The 18,421-nt window shown below is 33.6% G+C and overlaps 1 protein-coding gene across 7 annotated transcripts; it reads right to left on the bottom strand.

Annotated features, from left to right (window-relative positions):
* Positions 1-123: 123 nt before the first annotated feature.
* Positions 124-17,804, bottom strand: LOC100743917 (organic cation transporter protein). Of its 7 annotated transcripts, none has more exons than XM_012392096.3 (10): positions 17,237-17,804; positions 3,072-3,629; positions 2,626-2,917; positions 2,271-2,529; positions 1,984-2,152; positions 1,658-1,891; positions 1,355-1,569; positions 1,084-1,265; positions 878-1,014; positions 124-795 (listed from the first exon to the last, which is right to left on the bottom strand). In XM_012392096.3, exons 2-10 carry the CDS (start codon positions 3,212-3,214, stop codon positions 678-680), a joined length of 1,749 nt encoding a protein of 582 aa, XP_012247519.1. In that variant the 5' UTR covers positions 3,215-3,629; positions 17,237-17,804; the 3' UTR covers positions 124-677. The 7 variants fall into 7 exon arrangements, with proteins under 7 accessions (XP_012247519.1, XP_003493721.1, XP_012247518.1 ...); XM_003493673.4 differs by lacking the exon at positions 17,237-17,804 and adding an exon at positions 15,151-15,314; XM_012392095.3 differs by lacking the exon at positions 17,237-17,804 and adding an exon at positions 8,174-8,392.
* Between the last annotated feature and the right edge of the window lie 617 nt (positions 17,805-18,421).

Genomic DNA, 18,421 nt, shown 5'->3' on the forward strand with positions numbered 1-18,421 from the left:
TTTGAGATTTTATAAAATTGAACATTTTATTTTAAAACAGTAATACATCTAAAATATTAAAATGATTAAAATAGGAGGATGGGGTATGTGTTATATATTACTAATAATGAAATAAAGACATAATTAAAACGTCAAAGTCTTTGTATTTTTTATCTGCGATCTCGGCGCAGAAATATAATTATTTCCTGCGTGAGCTTTCGAAAGAAGCTTTTACAGGCTTATATTTCAAGGTCACTTAACATGTATGTAAACCACATTTAGAAATTAAAATAAATGATATATATGCTGGCAGAATTTTTATGTGCTATTAAATACAAAAGCTGTATATTACGTGTATGTATAAACATAAGGAAACTGCTACCTTCTTGCTTTCATTGTGTATTTTCCAGTAATTACGAAACAAGCTGAAAGTCTAAGTATACATTTCTTATCATCCTTGATTTCACGTTTTGCATGTTTCGTTTGATTAAAAGCAATCTACATCATTGGTGATATAATTTGAAAGATAAATGTGATTTTGTTTTCTTTTTGTTTTGTTTTTGGTATTGCAGTATTGCAATGGGCACACTAAGATTAGTATACGTAAGACGCGTATACAAGGGTGCCTAAAATACAATCAGACAGGATTGAAGTATATACTTTGAGCATAACCGTTGTATTTTTTTCCTAATTTAACGTCATCCGTTTTGTTTCTCGTGAACACCGTTTTCTTGTGGTTTCAATGGTTTTATCACATCAACTTCGTTTAGTTGTTCTATATCTAGTTGTTGCTTTTTCTTCTTCTTCTCCGATTTCCTAAAATCATGGAAATGTGATAATAGGATTTTTTGATATTTTACCTTGAGAAATGTAAAAGAAGTGTCGTATATCAACATACTTTCCAAATAATTCGCCATCTTGTATAGATTCTGGGAGCTTCTTATTTAACGTCTCTGGAAGGAGTAACGACATAACTCCACCAAAAAGTACACACGATCCAAAAATAACAAATGGTAGAGGCATCCAGATTTCAGACTAGAAAATAGTATTTATCAAAAATAAATACATCATAAACATGATTAGGAAGTTAAAGTAATGAATTACCAAGTGAATGACATGTGGAGCAATTACTCCACCGATTCGAGCGAAAGTCGAGCTTGCTCCAAGACCGACATTTCGAATAACCGTAGGGAATTGTTCGGCAGTAAAAACGTAAATAGCACCATAAGATGATGTAATTGTGAGCTTACCGATCATCGCTAAACATATTACGAGCCACTGAGCATCTAAAAATATTCATAAATTAGAAAATATTAATAAATTTATTGATTAAAAAAACAATGCAATAAAATTTAATTTTTGTTTTGGTCCTAACCAGCAGGTACAAGCAAGATTCCAAGTAATGCAAATCCTGCTATTAGCATGCAACCGCACAGGATGATCTTTCTTCCCCAACGATTCAATGTAAAGATTAAAAACGTGTATGCAGGTATTTCCACCAACCCGGATATGACGAAATTAACGTAATCGTTGCCACCAAGGTTGGACACATGCCAGGATAAACCATAATATGTGCCACTATTTACAAGCCTATTAATAAGGAAAGGATGATATATTTGCAAATACTATATGCCAAAAAGTACTGAAAAATCAGAAGGAAAATCAAAGTAAAGATTACCAATTGAAAAATAGTAGAATACTCTTTCTTCTCAAGTTTGGATACCGAAAAAGATCAAATAACGATGGCTTTCTATAATCTGGTGTAGTTTCCTCGTTATTACTATTAAGAAGCGTATCCAGAGCTTCGCTCGGCATCTCTACGCCATTTTCTAAGGAAGCTCGTTGGAGGAGATCTTTCGCCTCTTGTACACGACCCTTTGTCAATAGCCAACGTGCGGATTCAGGAATGAACCTATAAAGTTTGTCACAACAATATTTAAAAAAATGAAGAAAAGAAAAATATATTTTGATTGAAAGCATTGAACAAAGAGATATTGATCTTACCACCAGTAGAGAAGAAACGCAATGCTAGGCACAGTGATAGCGACTTGTAGCATTCTCCAATCGGTTATAAAATACGCAAAACCAGCAGTTAGAATATATCCAGTTGTGAAGAACAATTGGCAGCCGACCCCAGCTACCAAACGCTTCTTTGGCCCTACCATTTCCAAGGCTGAAAGGCAACGTTGTCGTTCTCATTGTCAGTATTATAACATCAAGCTATAATATTAAATAATAGTAGTGAAGAATATATGAGATTTATTAAATATACGAAATTCGTAAGACTTTACCTATTACATAGGCGACTAAAAAGACTCCACTAGTAGTGGAGCCAACTATTAACCTGAAGACAACGTAGGAAATATACTCGGGGGAAATTGCGACTAGTACACCACCGACCAACTGTATGACTAAAGACAGGAAGAAAATTGGTCTACGCCCAAACTTATCGGACAAACCACCGAAAATCATCGAGCCAAGCATGACTCCTACCATAAACAACGAATCCCCCGTAGCTCTCAACCATGACCTATCGCAAACTAAATTCCACTGGAAATAAAACGAGATAATTGTTTGTTAAAACGTTCGAAGGTATAGAAAATATTTGGGTTTATCATTTTAATGTCACGAAGACATGAAATATACCTCAGAAGTAGTAGTACTTTTATATTTGCTTCTATCATAAACGAACGTTTCACATGGCTTGTATCCTTGGGTGTTGAGACTATTCGGAGTTAATGTTTTTTCTCCGTGTATATTACCCGTTGACGTGTCGACGTACCTATTGATCGTTGTCTCATTAACGATATTGGGAAGATCCAGCATGTAGCATTGTAACAATTTTTCCTGCTCGTAACCCCCTGGATAACTCGTATTCAGTATGTGTGGCGGTAAAAAATATGTGGCATTCTCCGGATTTTCATGTGGTAACAGACATCTAGAACGAAAATTTATTTATGAAAATTCATTCTAGATATATAATTTATTATCCAAAGCGAGTTTTTAATCAATTTGAAAAACTCAGAGATATTGTTCTTTCAACAATATAAAAATATCAACAATATATTTAAATTGCTAGAATAAGATTTTACCTAGCGTTCATTTTCGCGCTGAGGAAGACTCCAGCGATCTTATGGAAAGCACAGGATATCGCCGGTAGACAGAGCAACAGGTAGATTCTGCGTTGATATCGGCCGAACTCCCCCATTCGAAGTATAACATCGTCATACGCCATTTTTCCTTGATGCCTCTAATTCTTCTCCGTTTGCGCCTCCAAATCCCCGTAGTCCTTCTGCTCGGGGATACACTTCTAAAGTAACTTTTTTCTATCGTCGAATCCGTCTCGCCGGAAATAATGATTTCTCGCCTCAAGGAGGTCTTTAACCGTATCGCCGCTTCGATTCACGAATTTTAATTTTGGAAAACCTCCCTCTATCCTTTCTTCTTTAGGAGAAGAGTGTAAGTCTATATTGGTGGACTATGTCATTTTTAATAAAATAGAAGTTATATCGAAGTCGTTGTCAAAAGACAGTCTTTAAGAGTACTTTTATCTAAACAGACAGTTTCTTGAACGTGTCAATGATCTAACGAAAGTTTAGATTGACTGTGTTGGCTCGGATTTTGCTGCATGTAGATCTCCCACTTTCACCCTGAAATTTAGAAATTGAATAGATTTGTGAAATTAACTCGTGAACACGTTTAACAATAAAACAAATCAAATCGAAAAACAATTTCAATCGAGTTCAAATATCATTCAGGAAAAATTGCTTAATCATTTTTGCAGCGAAGCGTTGTAATTTGCCTAAAATTAGTTGGGCATTCAAGGACATCGAAGAACGATGTCTCGCCAAATTAGTTAGCTATTTTGGCATTCTGACTTCAATTTTTCCACTTTAATTATTCCCCGTTATATACATAAAAATCGATGAATGTATTTATTCCATTTATCTATATCGGTATTTGTATTAGTAAGTAAATAACAAAATTATAAAAAATGGAATAAACTAATATGATTTTGAACTACTAATTTGTCCTACACGATCTCCAATACGATCTTTACTGCGCTACAATTTTAGCAGAATTGTAGCGATAAAATTCGCTGATATTACAATAAAGGCTCGTTAAAAATGCCCATTTCAATGACTGGTAGAAAATGTAGGAAATGCAGACCATGAAACAATAGTTGGGAGCAAAATGCTTTGTATAAGGATAAAAATAATTTGTAACTCAAAGGATATGCAAATTGACTGGATAATCACGGAAACTATTCTCAAGGTAAGATATATACATATAAAATCGTTCTGCACGGTGTGCATAGTTAAGAATCATCAGGACATCGGGACCAACAGGCATCTCAATCAGATGGAGTACCTTGTAATGTTACACGATGCGATAAGTATTGCGATATGAGCTACACATTATCGAATCATTAACAATGTAAATGATTTAATATACACTTGCTTGGTTTTACCGGCTTGAATTCAACCTAACTACAGATAATCATCGGAATCGAATCCGACTAAAACATTTATACGAATATGTACTTGTATCTATCAGAAATATTTACGTAACGCGAAGATTACTGTGAATAATTCATCAGATAAAAATAACGAAAAATATGTGTCAAGTTGAACAAGAATGTTTAATGAATGATTTTCAAGATTGATAACGAATGTAGCATTATGTTAATAGCGAACAACATGAGATGACAAAATAAATATGTATGTGGTAATACAGAGCGGCAGAATAAGCAAGTCGAAATTATGCAATGAAAGAAATGTTGTATGCTTGCTTGATATATATTACTTAAAATGGAACACTGTTTAAATGAATATACGAATATTTAATTTACGAGCTATATTGGAGTTTTGATGCCTATTTCAAACAGAATTTCTAAACTATCTTAAATATGCCGTAATCGTTGTATTATACGTATAGATATTGTAGAAAATCAGTATAATTCGTTCCTTTTTCTGGAAAGTAATCTTGCGTGAGTGAATACTTAAACTTTTAATTATAATCCTACTAATATAGTGAGTAAACGTTTCAAATTATATCTTGTTTCAATATCTTTTGAAAAGAAATAATGAACAATCGACTGACAATTGAGATAACGAGCAGGCCTATTTGAAGAAGATAGATATTTTTCTGCATAGTGACAAGGAAAACAATTACCGCTGATTGCAAGAGTGATCATCGTCAAAGGGGAGTCTCTTAATTTACAAGTATAAACTCGACTTTTATTTAAGTCGGTCTGTATGCTAATTGAAAAACAGTTTCTGAAATGATTGATAAAACCTGTACGCTATATTATAGTTCTATGTGGAAATTACACAAAAATAAATTTACGATCGAAAATCAGTAGATTTCATGTACGTAAATAGGTTGGATGTATTATGAAATATATGATATAATGCATAATATAATGTAATAGAATCATAGATGCGTGTATATGGATCTTATGCAATATCATTTAGACTTCCTGAAGAAAGTAAGTACACGTTGCCTCGCGTGTCAGGTTGAAGAATGACAGTGGACTAACTGTTCTGTATCTGTTCTCCACTCAATGAAACTTATGAATTAAACGTATATACCTCGTGTGATCTTTACTACAGAAACATTTTTTATCTAAAAGATCCTTATACCAAAATTACGCTTATCGTACAATAAGCATTACTTTTTTGCCTCTAATTTAAATTAACAAGTAATTAACTAAATATTTTTTCTAAAAACTATACAAAACTATAAGAAGATAACGAATCTTCAGCAGCACTAACTTCGGTCCCTCTCATCTATTAATACTACCCTATCAGAAATAATACCTAAATAAAATTTAAAAAGATTACACAATCTCGTTGATTATCTTTCTAATATAACAAGATCTCTATAAAAGCCCTTCTCAGATTTTCATTCAACTAAAATAAGTTCAAATCATGCATCTTCTAAAATTATTAAAAAATAATTTTCTTCCTAAATGTATCAACTTCAAAAGCATATTGCCTTATTTACAAGAGCCAAAAGAACATGATCAACGTACTTGTACACGTCACGTGCTATTATACTCTACAATATACGCTCTTATGCCTTATACATATTAAGTATCCTAATCGTATTTCAACCGGATACTCGCTAATTAAAAGTATCGTATGTGTTTCCTCACGTAGTATGGTCACTGATATGGCAAGTTATCACACGTTTATTAAAGAAATCAGAGAGTGGTCGTTGGACGAACGAATACGAAGCAATCTTGCACGCACGAAGGCCGGACGACGACTGCCGGCGCTTTGGCCGATGCCGATGATACACAGGAACTCAAGTATATGACCCTTCCTCAGAGGTATAGCAGTGGCGCCGCAACCACCACCATCGACTGAACAAGTCTACCCTCCTCCTACCCTCACTTTTCTATCACGTTCACCGTTGCCATCCACCAGGACTCCCACCAGCTTTCTTCCACCCTCGGGAGTGCCATGGTCAACCATACCAAATGGTTGTCTGAATGTCGATGACTTGTTGCTCCCAAGGAAGATCGTGAAATAGAAGAAGAACCTTTAATTGTTGGTACTTTATAGTCTTCTTCCTTAAATATTTCTTTTCATAGGTAGCTGGAGATTTTACTTTTGACTTTCAATCTTCTCTGTATTTTCATATTTATCATTTTATATATTCGATCTATATTTTACCTTTTTATAGTATTGGTATCTTTCGTGGTCAATTTTTCTCTATATTTTCACATTTGTTACTATCAATGTTTGAAACTTTCGATTCCTAATTCTTTATTTCGTCTCTTCCTGTTTCCATCCAATTATCTTTCATTGATGCTAAAAAGATTGAACTATATTACTGGTTAAAAATCCCTCATTCAACTCTCAGTACTGTTTTAAAGTTCGTTATCCTTAATTAAATTCGTTTCATCTCTGACCATTGAACCTCCAAATCTGTGTCTTTGACCTCACCAGAGGCTAAAAATTCTACTTCTAATTCTTTGTCTCGCTCGACTTCTCGAACTCATCCTGACCAAAGACCTGTTGCAAACCTGTTGCTCCTCGTTGAATCAGACGATTCACCGTGCCAAATTCATTTGGACAAGGTGGATGAACAGGAGAAATCAGCCAGCAATGTGCGGACAAGATCGTTGGGATCATGTTGCTGGCGGAGGTTCGTTTGCTTTTTGCATTCCATCTTGGATTGATGCAGAGGTTCCTTTGGATCTTTTATTATCTAAATGCTTCTATCATATTAGAATAAAATATATAAACTATGTATCTTTCAAGAGGAAACAATTATAATTCTTAATAAACGAATAAAGTATTCAATTAGGTTTAGAATCATCTATATCGAAAGCTTGAAATAATTTTGAAAAAAGAAAAATTGTGTCTAAATATCTGAAGGAGAATGATCATATCTCTGATCAGATCATCAAATGATCTATTTGCCATAAGCATCATTTAAAAATAAAATTCACGTTTATTTCCGATCTATTATAAAGAGAAACATAGCAAGTAAATTCTACTACTACTCATACATGTGAATGCTTGAAGATATAAGCAGGAGACTATCTTCAAATAGATATTTCATATGTTAATGACCTAAGTAAATATTTAGATTATCTTCCCGTTGAAAACTTCAATGCCCACTGTATTATGTAAGAAGAGTTAAATATTACAACAACAGATCTCTGTGTAAATATCTGCAAGAAAAAAATATTTCAAGAGAAACCAGTATTTACACCTTTTTAAAGATTCAAGAAGACACTTATTCATCACTACCATAAAAAATGCACTTGAATTGTGACCAAAATAATTGACGCATTTTTTTATGCCAACTCAACACACATAAAATACTAATAATCACAAAACTTGTAGCAACAATTAATTATCCTTATCTGGTAAAATCTTCTTCAACAATTAAGGAAATATATCATAATTAACTATTAATTTTATATGAAATAATCATTAAACACATAAAGAGTACCAATGGTCACAAGCACACAGTGGAAAGCAACTAGAAAAGGTGCATATATCGTGCGGTCATAACTATGCGCATTGAGTCATGCCAGTTCTCAGGATGCAAACAGATCGCGTAGCGGCGAGTTGATAACACAACGAGCTGGGCGAATTGATGGTGCCGCGTGCGTGTAACGCGCTGGAAACGATGACAAGGTAAAAAGTGGTCGTTTGCATTCGCGGCATACCGCGGCAATTCAGTCGCGTGCTGAAGCAGGGCCTGATGTTCGTTCACGAAGAGGCTTAGGACCGTTGGAGAACGCAGCTCCTGCTGGAATTTAGGATCCTTCCAGAATAAAATCCCTTTAGAGATTTTCGAATATTTATGATTGCTCAAGAAGGTGCTGGTTGACCATTTGCTTTCGGGAATTAATCCGATAGAGCATGTTCCTTTTATTATCTCTCGATCCTCTCTGAAGAGAAAAGAGGTTTATTTTTGCCATAAGGCAGTACTCTACCCTAGACAATTACTTTTATCTATTATTTCGGAATATAAAAAAAGAATCAGTAACTACATAGATAAATATGTAGATGCATATTTTTTAACTTGTAACCAAAATTTCAAATAATTGTCTTCAGTAACACGGGAAATAGAATATCATCTGTTATGTAACTATTTTTAAACCTTCAAGACTAAAATACTCTCTTAGTCCTTCATTTTTTGTGTTTCTCTTCCTGATATGGAGAAATTTCTTCAGGGATGAAGTTGATGGTGCAAGATAGGTCTGAGGATCTCCAGTACACCGTGACCCGGTAGAAAAGTAAATAAATCGATGGAAACTGCAAGAAAATGTAAATTATTCAGGGTGCGTGGCGATGGGAGGCACGAAAAACATGGAGGACGAGGAGATCTTGTAAATTACGATTCTCCGGTGATCCTCGTGCGGACGATCTCCCTCGAAGGACGAGTACAAAAGAGGACCGAGACGCAGAGATGTAATTTACAACAGGTTTTCGTCCGTGGAAAAACATTGACGGGCATGACTGAAACGCACAGTCGTTCAGACGCCAGATTATATCCCGTAACATTAAGAACCATAACACTTTGTCTCGTCAGCGTAGATCTCACTCTCTCTTTCTCTGTTACACTTTGTCTACTCCATTTCGCGTCTGGTGCATTTAAAAGAAACGGATAATTGCACGTATTCTGCGCACTATAACCGGATGCTCGATAGTTACCCCAATTCTTTGTAAATTGCAATACCGCGGGACGAAATTGAAGTTATTATGCTGGAAGATATGGATGATGCCACAGTGGAACGCTTCTCCCGCTTGTTTCGCTTATACTACTTTATTTCTTTCAGAACTCTTGGGATGGATAGTATTCTCTTGATAATGTTCAACTATTGATCCATTCTACTGATAGCGAACCTAGTAAAGAGGTGGTTTTATCAATAACATTCAATAAATCTAAGTATTTAAGCTATACTACTTAATGCATATTATATATATTGTCATTCTGTGGGATTTATTTAAAACGTTTGTAATTTAACTTACTTCAAATAATGTAATATATTTTTTAGATTATTAATATAGAAATCGATCTGAAAAATAGATCGAATAGTTCAGAGACACACGATACTTATTAAAATAAGTTAAGATATTTTATTCTTTTACTTTAAATTATATATTTGATATTTTTTGTATATCATCTGGTAATGAATTAAGACACGATTATCAAATAATTTCACGTCTCTATCATTAAAAATTTTTCACCTCGATATATTTAGAACACAAGTAGATAGAATAAAAAGAGACTTTTGTTTCTTTCTCCTATCTGTTGGAATTGCCATCGTTCATTAGCCTATTCTCTCATCACGTTGGTTTATGATTCTCCCATTTTACGTTTATGATGAAACTTAAGGACTCGGGCGGCATATATCTGTGAAAAGAGTAATCAACCTTACGCTATCTATAAATAGAGTGTGTGCGTTTATGCGAGTTCGGAGCGAGTGCCGAGAGGCTAGAGCGTGAAAGGGAGAAGTCGGGGTACAGGTGTATTTCCCGTCGAGTACGAATTGATTTGAGAAACATTATGCTCCAACCGACAACCGGTTTTCACATTGATTGCCCAGCAAATCGTAACTTTATCGTTCGTGCCCACGGACTTGCCGATATTTCTTTTCTTTATCTGCTTTCCTTCATCGTGAGAGCATTTTTCTATGATTATTTGTTGATAAAAGACTGCGTTTAAATTTTCTAATTGAAAAGCGTTCTAATATTAATATAGTATGACGCTAACACAAATAAATTTACATAAATTTTCGTCCTTTTGACACTTTGTTCCTTAAATGAAAATCATTGCTCTATGCTATTTTTTGACATTTTTTATACTTTGAAAATTAAAACCTTCTTAGGATGCTTCTGTGAAGATTTCAAAATAGGAATGAAGAATTCCTCTTTGACTAAGAGCGAAATATCTTCGCAGAAAACTAGTTATTTTTTGTGACGTAAAAATAATTGCTTCTAAATATTTAGAGGAATATTCATGGAATAAACAAGTGTAAAGTCCTTCTATACTTAACGTCATCGTAGTAAAGCGCCGCTTGCTTATAAGCACGCAAAGTAGCAAAGCTTAGAGGAATTCTTGAAATGCTCTCTCAGAATAACTTGCATGTTGGTCATTTTATTCGAGTAGATGATTCTTTGTTTATTTTGAGAAGATCTTAATTAAGATTGTGACTTTCTGGAATTAGAAAAAGCTGTTGAAATTCCTAAAATGGATGACACACAACATTCAGTGAACTTATCATAATGAATAATTGTTTATCCCAATTAAAAGTATAACTTAGTATTTATTTCCAAGAAAGAATTGTTTTCTGCAATGGAAACATTCTTTTACATCATATAGATTGTTTCACCAAACTGATCTCGAGTCGATAGCTTAATCGGCTGTATCACCAATGTTGGATGATTGGTCCGATGACAACCATTAATGGAAGATTCAGAACATCAAACATAAAAGTGTCTTACAACGACACTAGAACGCTATAACGGCTTTAATATCCGTGTGAAGTTGAATTCGACATAGAGGTATGTTAACGTCCAAAAGTATCTATTACGGGATTAATGTCCCACTATTATTGTTGGGTCATGCATATTTATGCATTAATGCGAAATTCGAGTATACGAAAATGCATAGAATCCGTATTTAAAATATCCAAAGTAGAGTATTCCTTACAGTTTAATAGACGAGAGAAACCTCTATTTAAGTTTATAAAAATATGAATTTGCATAAATATTTGTAATTTAGTTACAAGTAATATAAGTATCATAGGTCAGAGATGGACTACGCAACAATTTGAACTGAAGTAGGTTACTTAATTTTAGGATACTAAATTTTAATTTGTACAAAGTCAAGTGGTAATTGATATTGATATTTGTAAACAAACGTGCATTATAACAAATACGATTTAGTTAGAACAATTCGACCAGTTGTTGTTGTTCGTGATAAGATAATCTTATCCTAAGCCTTGTTATGGTATATGATATCCAGTTACATATATTATAAATTTTGACAATGAATTTTGATCATTAACGTTTATTGTTTTTGACATTTCTTTTCTATCATGAAACTATTTCATACGTGTTCATTTTAGTAGTTACGTTGAAGATCATTCTGAGATATTACCGTCTGCACGATAGATTCTAAGAGGCGCGTCATTGCTTAATCACTCACTACACTCTTCAACTTGAATATTTAATCCTTACGAAGGAAAATGAAACCATTTACAATTACGATCCTTCTAGAGATTTGATAAATAGGGTCATATAAATTCTTTTAGTAACAATCTTAATGCAACGGATAAACGTTTTCTTCTATCATAATTTTTTTTTAATTTTTTAACCACATCATTTTTATCATAAATTCTAATTACTCATCGAAGTATCTAATAACACAGTAATTAGAGAATTATTAAAACGGTGTTTTGCTAAAACTAAGTTTTTTGGAATGCTATTTTCTGCAATAACCTTAATTAATTTTTAATGTATCAACAAAAGTATTCGTATTAATAAGTATCAGATTAAAGAAATTTATCGTCAGTTATGTTATAACAAGTTAAAAGTCTATGTCCTTTATATCTATTCCTTTTATGGATTTTAGGAAAATGCAAGACAATTCCGATATTTCATAGAACAGCATTCTTTTTCCTGAAGGACCGACTAACTAGAATTATATAATTTTTTTCCAAGTTATCTCGATTGTTCACTCTGGTATACCTATTCCTCGCGCTTACCGACCGCCTCTTTTGGTCGCAGACACGAAGTTTTTCCTTTTTTTCCTTCCATAAAAATTCCAACGCTCATCCCTTCTACTCCTCTGTCACGCGCGTACAAAGTCATGACTTACATGGGCGCCGATAGAATTTCGTCTAAAATGGGGAAAATTAATAATTTTTCAAATCCACCATTAACTATCCCACAGAATTAACTTTATCATTTTTTATGAATCTTTAATCTTTTTTTTGTACTTTAGTAAATGAATTTGACATAACTTTCTAGCTGTATACATTATAATAAAAATTATATAAGTTTATGAAATACAATGAAGATCTAGATAAAAATACAAGTATTATTGAAAATCCATCCACCTGATCAACATGCTGTTTCACACGGGATCGCAGCAACCACGCCTTCCCTTGACGCGTGATTCCACGACCCACGTGGATAGACATTCTCTTGGAACGCTCACATTTTACAGTTATCGCGCACCTTAGGGAAACGAATAATTTCCAATAGCGTCACTGCTTGCCTCAAGCAATGTGTTCTATGAAGGATGCGAATATAACTGGTTAAATTTTCCGTATTTATCAAAGGCAATGTTCTTGAACATTTTGGAACTGCATATTTCTCATTTAAGTTTAAAGATCCCATTTAACATAACATTTTTAGTTGCGCCAAACTTCAATGTTTCTACAAAAAAAGGTTCTAATTAAAACACAGAGATAAAAAACAATCTTCCATTGTCTTCTACCACTTATGAAAAAACGTATTTTTATAAATATGATTTGTAAAATGGAACTCAGATAGAAAATTGTTTTATCTGTTAAATATTGTAAAGAGTATTATACTTCGGATGTTTCATATATTTTTGCATATTATGTGTTTTCTGTGCATTTTTGTACCTTCAAATTTCCCATACGTGTATACAGATTCACAGTCTACTAATGACTATCTACAAACAATTCCATCGTTAATTAATCAAGTTTAGTAAAGAGGACAGTAAAGTAAACAAAATAAAGAAAAAAGGTGCCACCTTGAAATCGTTATCGCGAGTCCAAGTGTTGATAGAAAGGGGCACAGCATCCTTGTTGAAGCAGAATGTAGAATTAGAAACTGGTGGTAAAAAATAATGTTAAAACGTCAGTGTGTCGGCGCCCATGGATGGCTACCCCCTTTTAGCTACTCCCATCGCCGTTGGAGGCCGAGAGAGCAGAGCTCGAGAGCGAACTCGAAGGCTATTTATAGTAGGGAGCGGCTTCTAGTTCCCACCGCGTGAAAAATCGCGACTGGTTTCCTGCGAACCAGAGAGAAGGAAAGAGGAGAAGGGAAGTATTTAAACTTTGGAGGGAGGTAAATGAAAGGAGGGAAGAATGGGCGGTACGGAGAAAGAAGAAGGGGAGAGAAGGAGACAGAAGGAGACACAGGAAAGCGAGAGAAGGCGGCAGGTTCTGTCTGTATACTCGTCTTGACTCGCTTTCTCTTGTCCATTTGCCTCGTTTTAAGCGTTCGCCCCGAAAGGCTTGAAAGCCCTGAAAGGCCGCTGTCCTTGCAAGGGCGCTCCCGTGAACTACACTCGCGGAGGAAGCAAGAAAGTCGCTGGAGGCGTTTGCATCCCCCTCTGAGAAATTTTAACGTAGAAATACAGACACCAAACTCAGGCTACTGGCGGGAAACTGGCCAGCCGAGTCATCCGTTTCATTAAATGCTCCCCAGGATCACTTGACTTCCTTTCAACTGAAGACTAGAGAGAAAGGATATAATAAGTCACATTTCCTATTTTCTTAATTTTTTACAGAGCAGCAGTTTTAAATTTCTATATTCTTTTGTGAATTAATTATACATTACCAACATTATCCTTTCTTCAAGTTTGAATATTTTTACAAATATTGCTCGTTATAATATTAAAATATTGAAAAGATCAATATATTATCAACAATTATACATAACAATTATCTTAACAATACTTTTAACTGAACCTAATAGATTCCTTAATTTCTAAATTTGATGTTATTCGATTCAAAAACTGAAACAAATGAAATGTAAAGTATTGAGTACTATATTATACTCTATTCTAAATAAAGAAACTATTAAAGATTCAAGGTAAACAACATTTCAGCTCTTATACGATGTTTTATATGGATGATTGACTTAACGTGAACGCTTCAAAACATTGGTGATATGTAGAGTCAACAATATTCGAAGGCCTAAGATTTTATGAAATCGTCTTCCTCATTAACATGTCTCTGTGTTAGAATATATATCCGTCGTCTATTCGCATACGAGATGAAGATCGTGCTTCCACAACTTTCCATATTCCATTTTATCCAATGTGCATTCCAACAATGTTTATCTTGGTTACGGGACAACAATATTCAGATGTTTAAGGAAATCCTCATCATTGTTATTGCAAATATTTACATAATTTTTGCTGCAAATATTCAGTGACTCATGTTCTGCAGCATAGAAAAGTGTAAGATTATAAATTGTATGATTAAATCTTAAGTTCTAGAGTGAATATTTGCATGGAGTTTACGTTTTCATCTGCAATATTTTCCCGCGTGTATTTTGTACTACGAGCATGCGCGTTGGTAAATTTGTTGAGCAGAAACTCGCGCATAGTTGGCATGCTAATGAACCAGATTGTTTCACAGAAATGATCAATGATATAATTACTCTTTTTGTACGAAACCTTCTGGCAATATTATTTTCTAATACGCAGAACGTGTGAACATATACCCCTCTTATGATTGAGGATTGCTTTCGCGATCGTTCATATGAACTTTTTATTAGTTGCTTAGCTGACCCGGCGTCGCGTCGACTGTCTGCCGGCCGGCCAAGTATGCACAGTTAATCGATAATGAACGTAAAAGCAGCGGTTCCACGACAAGTGAACCAATTTGTACTTCCCACTACACGCGAAACATATGTCAACCTTTTATACCTGTCTGTCTCTGTCATAGAATCGTAGATTTCCCAGCGAGTGGCAGCTAGTTCGGGGGCTCACGTCACACATTAAAACGTCAAAGCACTGAAAGCACACACTAACGAGAAAAGGACAGGTCGAAGACCCTATGATACCGAATATGTACTTTCCAAAGCCATCGAAAGATGGCGTTGTACACAATTTATGAATTATTGAATATCCATTTGATTTATAGTAACATTTTACATAATTATAATGTTTTTTAAACTTTATGTTACTTTACGCTCTGCGTTTTACTCGTACGAAAGAAAATATATGTATATTTTAAATATTTATAAAAATATAATTTATAATTCCAATGCATCATCGCTTCGAAAATGTTTGCAATGCATAAAAGTATTCATTCGTATATACGTTGTCAACTTTGTTCAATATGAGTTAACAAGAGCGAATCATATATTTGATTTATTGTACTTTGATATTGTGCATTATACTTGCACTTGACCTCTCGTCGAGTTTCATGCTCATGTACAGTTGAATATTGATTCATATGGGCGATATCGTTCGATAGTATTGGGAGAAATGCATGATTGCATTTGGAATGAAATGTTTGTTCGACATTTTTGAGTAACCAATTCAATCCCAAAAAGGGAAGGTTGTTTCATTCTAAAGGCAGCAAATATCTGTTAACTGCACTACATTGCAATGCGAATAAAATGTTGAGCATAATAGTAACAAAGTATTCAACTATGTGCGCTATTCTTTAAATTACATTCATGCACAATTCTGCGTACAAAACAGAAATGCGATTAGACGCATGATTCTAATGCATGTCATACAATTCAACTTGCTGATAATGTATGCTCTACAATAATGTGTCTTTCTTTTTAAAATATCTATTGTAAATAGCTGGATTAAAATTACTTTCATTATTTATTTTTTATTAATTTATATTACATACTTGAATTATGTTTACATTTCTACTGTCCTTAATTTTGTCCTCAATTTTATTAATTGAGAAATTATTAGAATAGCGTTCAGCATCGGATAGCAATTGGCTCTGTGGAGACATTAGTGTAGAAAAGAGCAAAAAGAGCTTGGCACCAATAAAGTACGATCAATATAAATACAAAATCGATTAAACGTTATTTAATACTTCTAACAGCATTCGGAATCATCGAAACACCTGCTTTTTCCTTGTTTTGTGTAGGTTAGCGCACTTAACTATCCTCATGTCAATTGATAGATGCAATCCGTACTGTAATGCCTTAACGTCGAACTCTACCGGTTCTCTACTCGAAACGATTGGCATTGACTGGTGACAAATGCGTAATCACCTCGCATTAACAGTGTACATTCTGAATGGGACCACAGTCCGGTTGGGCGACAGCATTAAGTATAGAATCATAACGAGTGCTATAAAAAAATCATCTTCTTATGCTTTCTTTTATAAATTTATGTACAGTATAAATAAATAAATAATTAATGTATAATAATATATAAATAGATCTTGGTACATATGTATGCATGTATAAATCCAATGGGAAATTTAAAATGTAACAATTATTAGTTTAACAATTTTTTATGATATCGAAATTAACTAATAGCAATACTGGTAGGCAAACAATTGATATAATAAAAATATATGTACATCGATAGTGTAAAATTTTTTTAATTTGAATCCATGAAGAATGTTCAGTTTCTCCTAGAAATTGCATATCTTAATATTTTATTGAAATCGGAGTAGCTATTTAAAGATGATTGTTTGGATACCTTTTACTATTTCATTCCTAATTTTATTTTTATATATCTTTGTATTTTTACTTCTCCTCCTTCACATACACAGAGTTATATATTACTTCTATTTTTATATCTTTATCGCGGTAATAATATAATTAGACAGCGTCATCATGATTTAACATCATATAGATCTTGTGTTCAAATGGCAGGACGGGAATAGCAGCGAACATATTAATCACTGGTATTACAATCATTCGATCATTCTTGATACCATTTATAACATTTAAAAATCTGTTTGAAAATGTCACAGTACATAATTAAGTATATACATATAAAAAAATAATATTAATACAATAAAACTTACTTAAATTTTGGATCCAATGAAATTTTAATCGTCCCACGGTCATTGATTATATTACACGATACAACAATCAATTATATTGGATGTATAACTATGTATATCATTTCGAACAGTACAAACATAAGACACATTTACTATTGGTATATTTCACAGATACAATTGCTATATAATTACATCGCTAAAAATCATGACACTTAGTAAGAAGCACATTTAAATTTTTTGATTAACAATATCTATATCAGCACACTACAACGATCAAAGAGGATATTCGCGTGTATGATTGTTGTTATGATCGAATTTACGATTAATTATTTACAAACTATAAACATTCAGTTTTCCATAAAGATTCAGAAGGTATCGAGGATAGGAAACCTCGTTTATTCCGCGGAACAGTGTTCTCCATGTCAAGAGAGAGTTTTGTTTGTTGAAACCGATTCACTACAGTCCGTACTCGTTTTAACGTTCGCATGAGCTTAACTGACAATGAAATGAAGCTTTGTAATTTCCAGGTCGTGTTCACCTATCTAGAGTGGGCATGAAACAGATACAATCAAGGACGTGTTAAGCATAGGCTACTTGTAACTTCGTGTAATTCACATTACTCCTCATTGAACGAAAGTAGCGTATTTCGAACATGTAGAGGAGAAGGTGGCAACATGGAATCCTGTCGGTAAATTGAAATCTCACTTTAATACAATATTTCAGGCTTACATGTATTGGACAACAGTCTAATTATATTCGATTTAAGCACAAAACAACACAGCGGTAAAAGCGAAAAAATGTCAAATGTTTATTATTTATTTACCTTTATCTTAATATTAAATATTCAAATTCTTTCATATATTAGTCATTTCCAGTTGTTCAAAAGAAAAAAAAAAAAGATTTCCTTATTCCTACTTTCTTCTCAATTTTGTATTTTGCATAGTTACTAGATATTTCCTTTTCCTTCTTTGCAAATATCAATGAACCAATTGATTCTATACCTGTTTAAAAAAAGTAGTTGATGGTAATTAATAGGTTATTCATATTTCCGGTCTCGAGTATAACGATGTAAGATTATATTTTTAAACGAGTAAACAATATATTGATCGTTTGATGCAGTGTAATAACATCTGAACCATCGTGTAGAATTTTCTACTTAACCATTTTTGACCTGAACTTGTTCGTAAAATATTAAATTACTACCGT

This window comes from Bombus impatiens, unplaced genomic scaffold (genome assembly GCF_000188095.3).
Source record: "Bombus impatiens unplaced genomic scaffold, BIMP_2.2 scf_1275, whole genome shotgun sequence".
NCBI classification, from domain to species: Eukaryota; Metazoa; Arthropoda; class Insecta; order Hymenoptera; family Apidae; genus Bombus; species Bombus impatiens.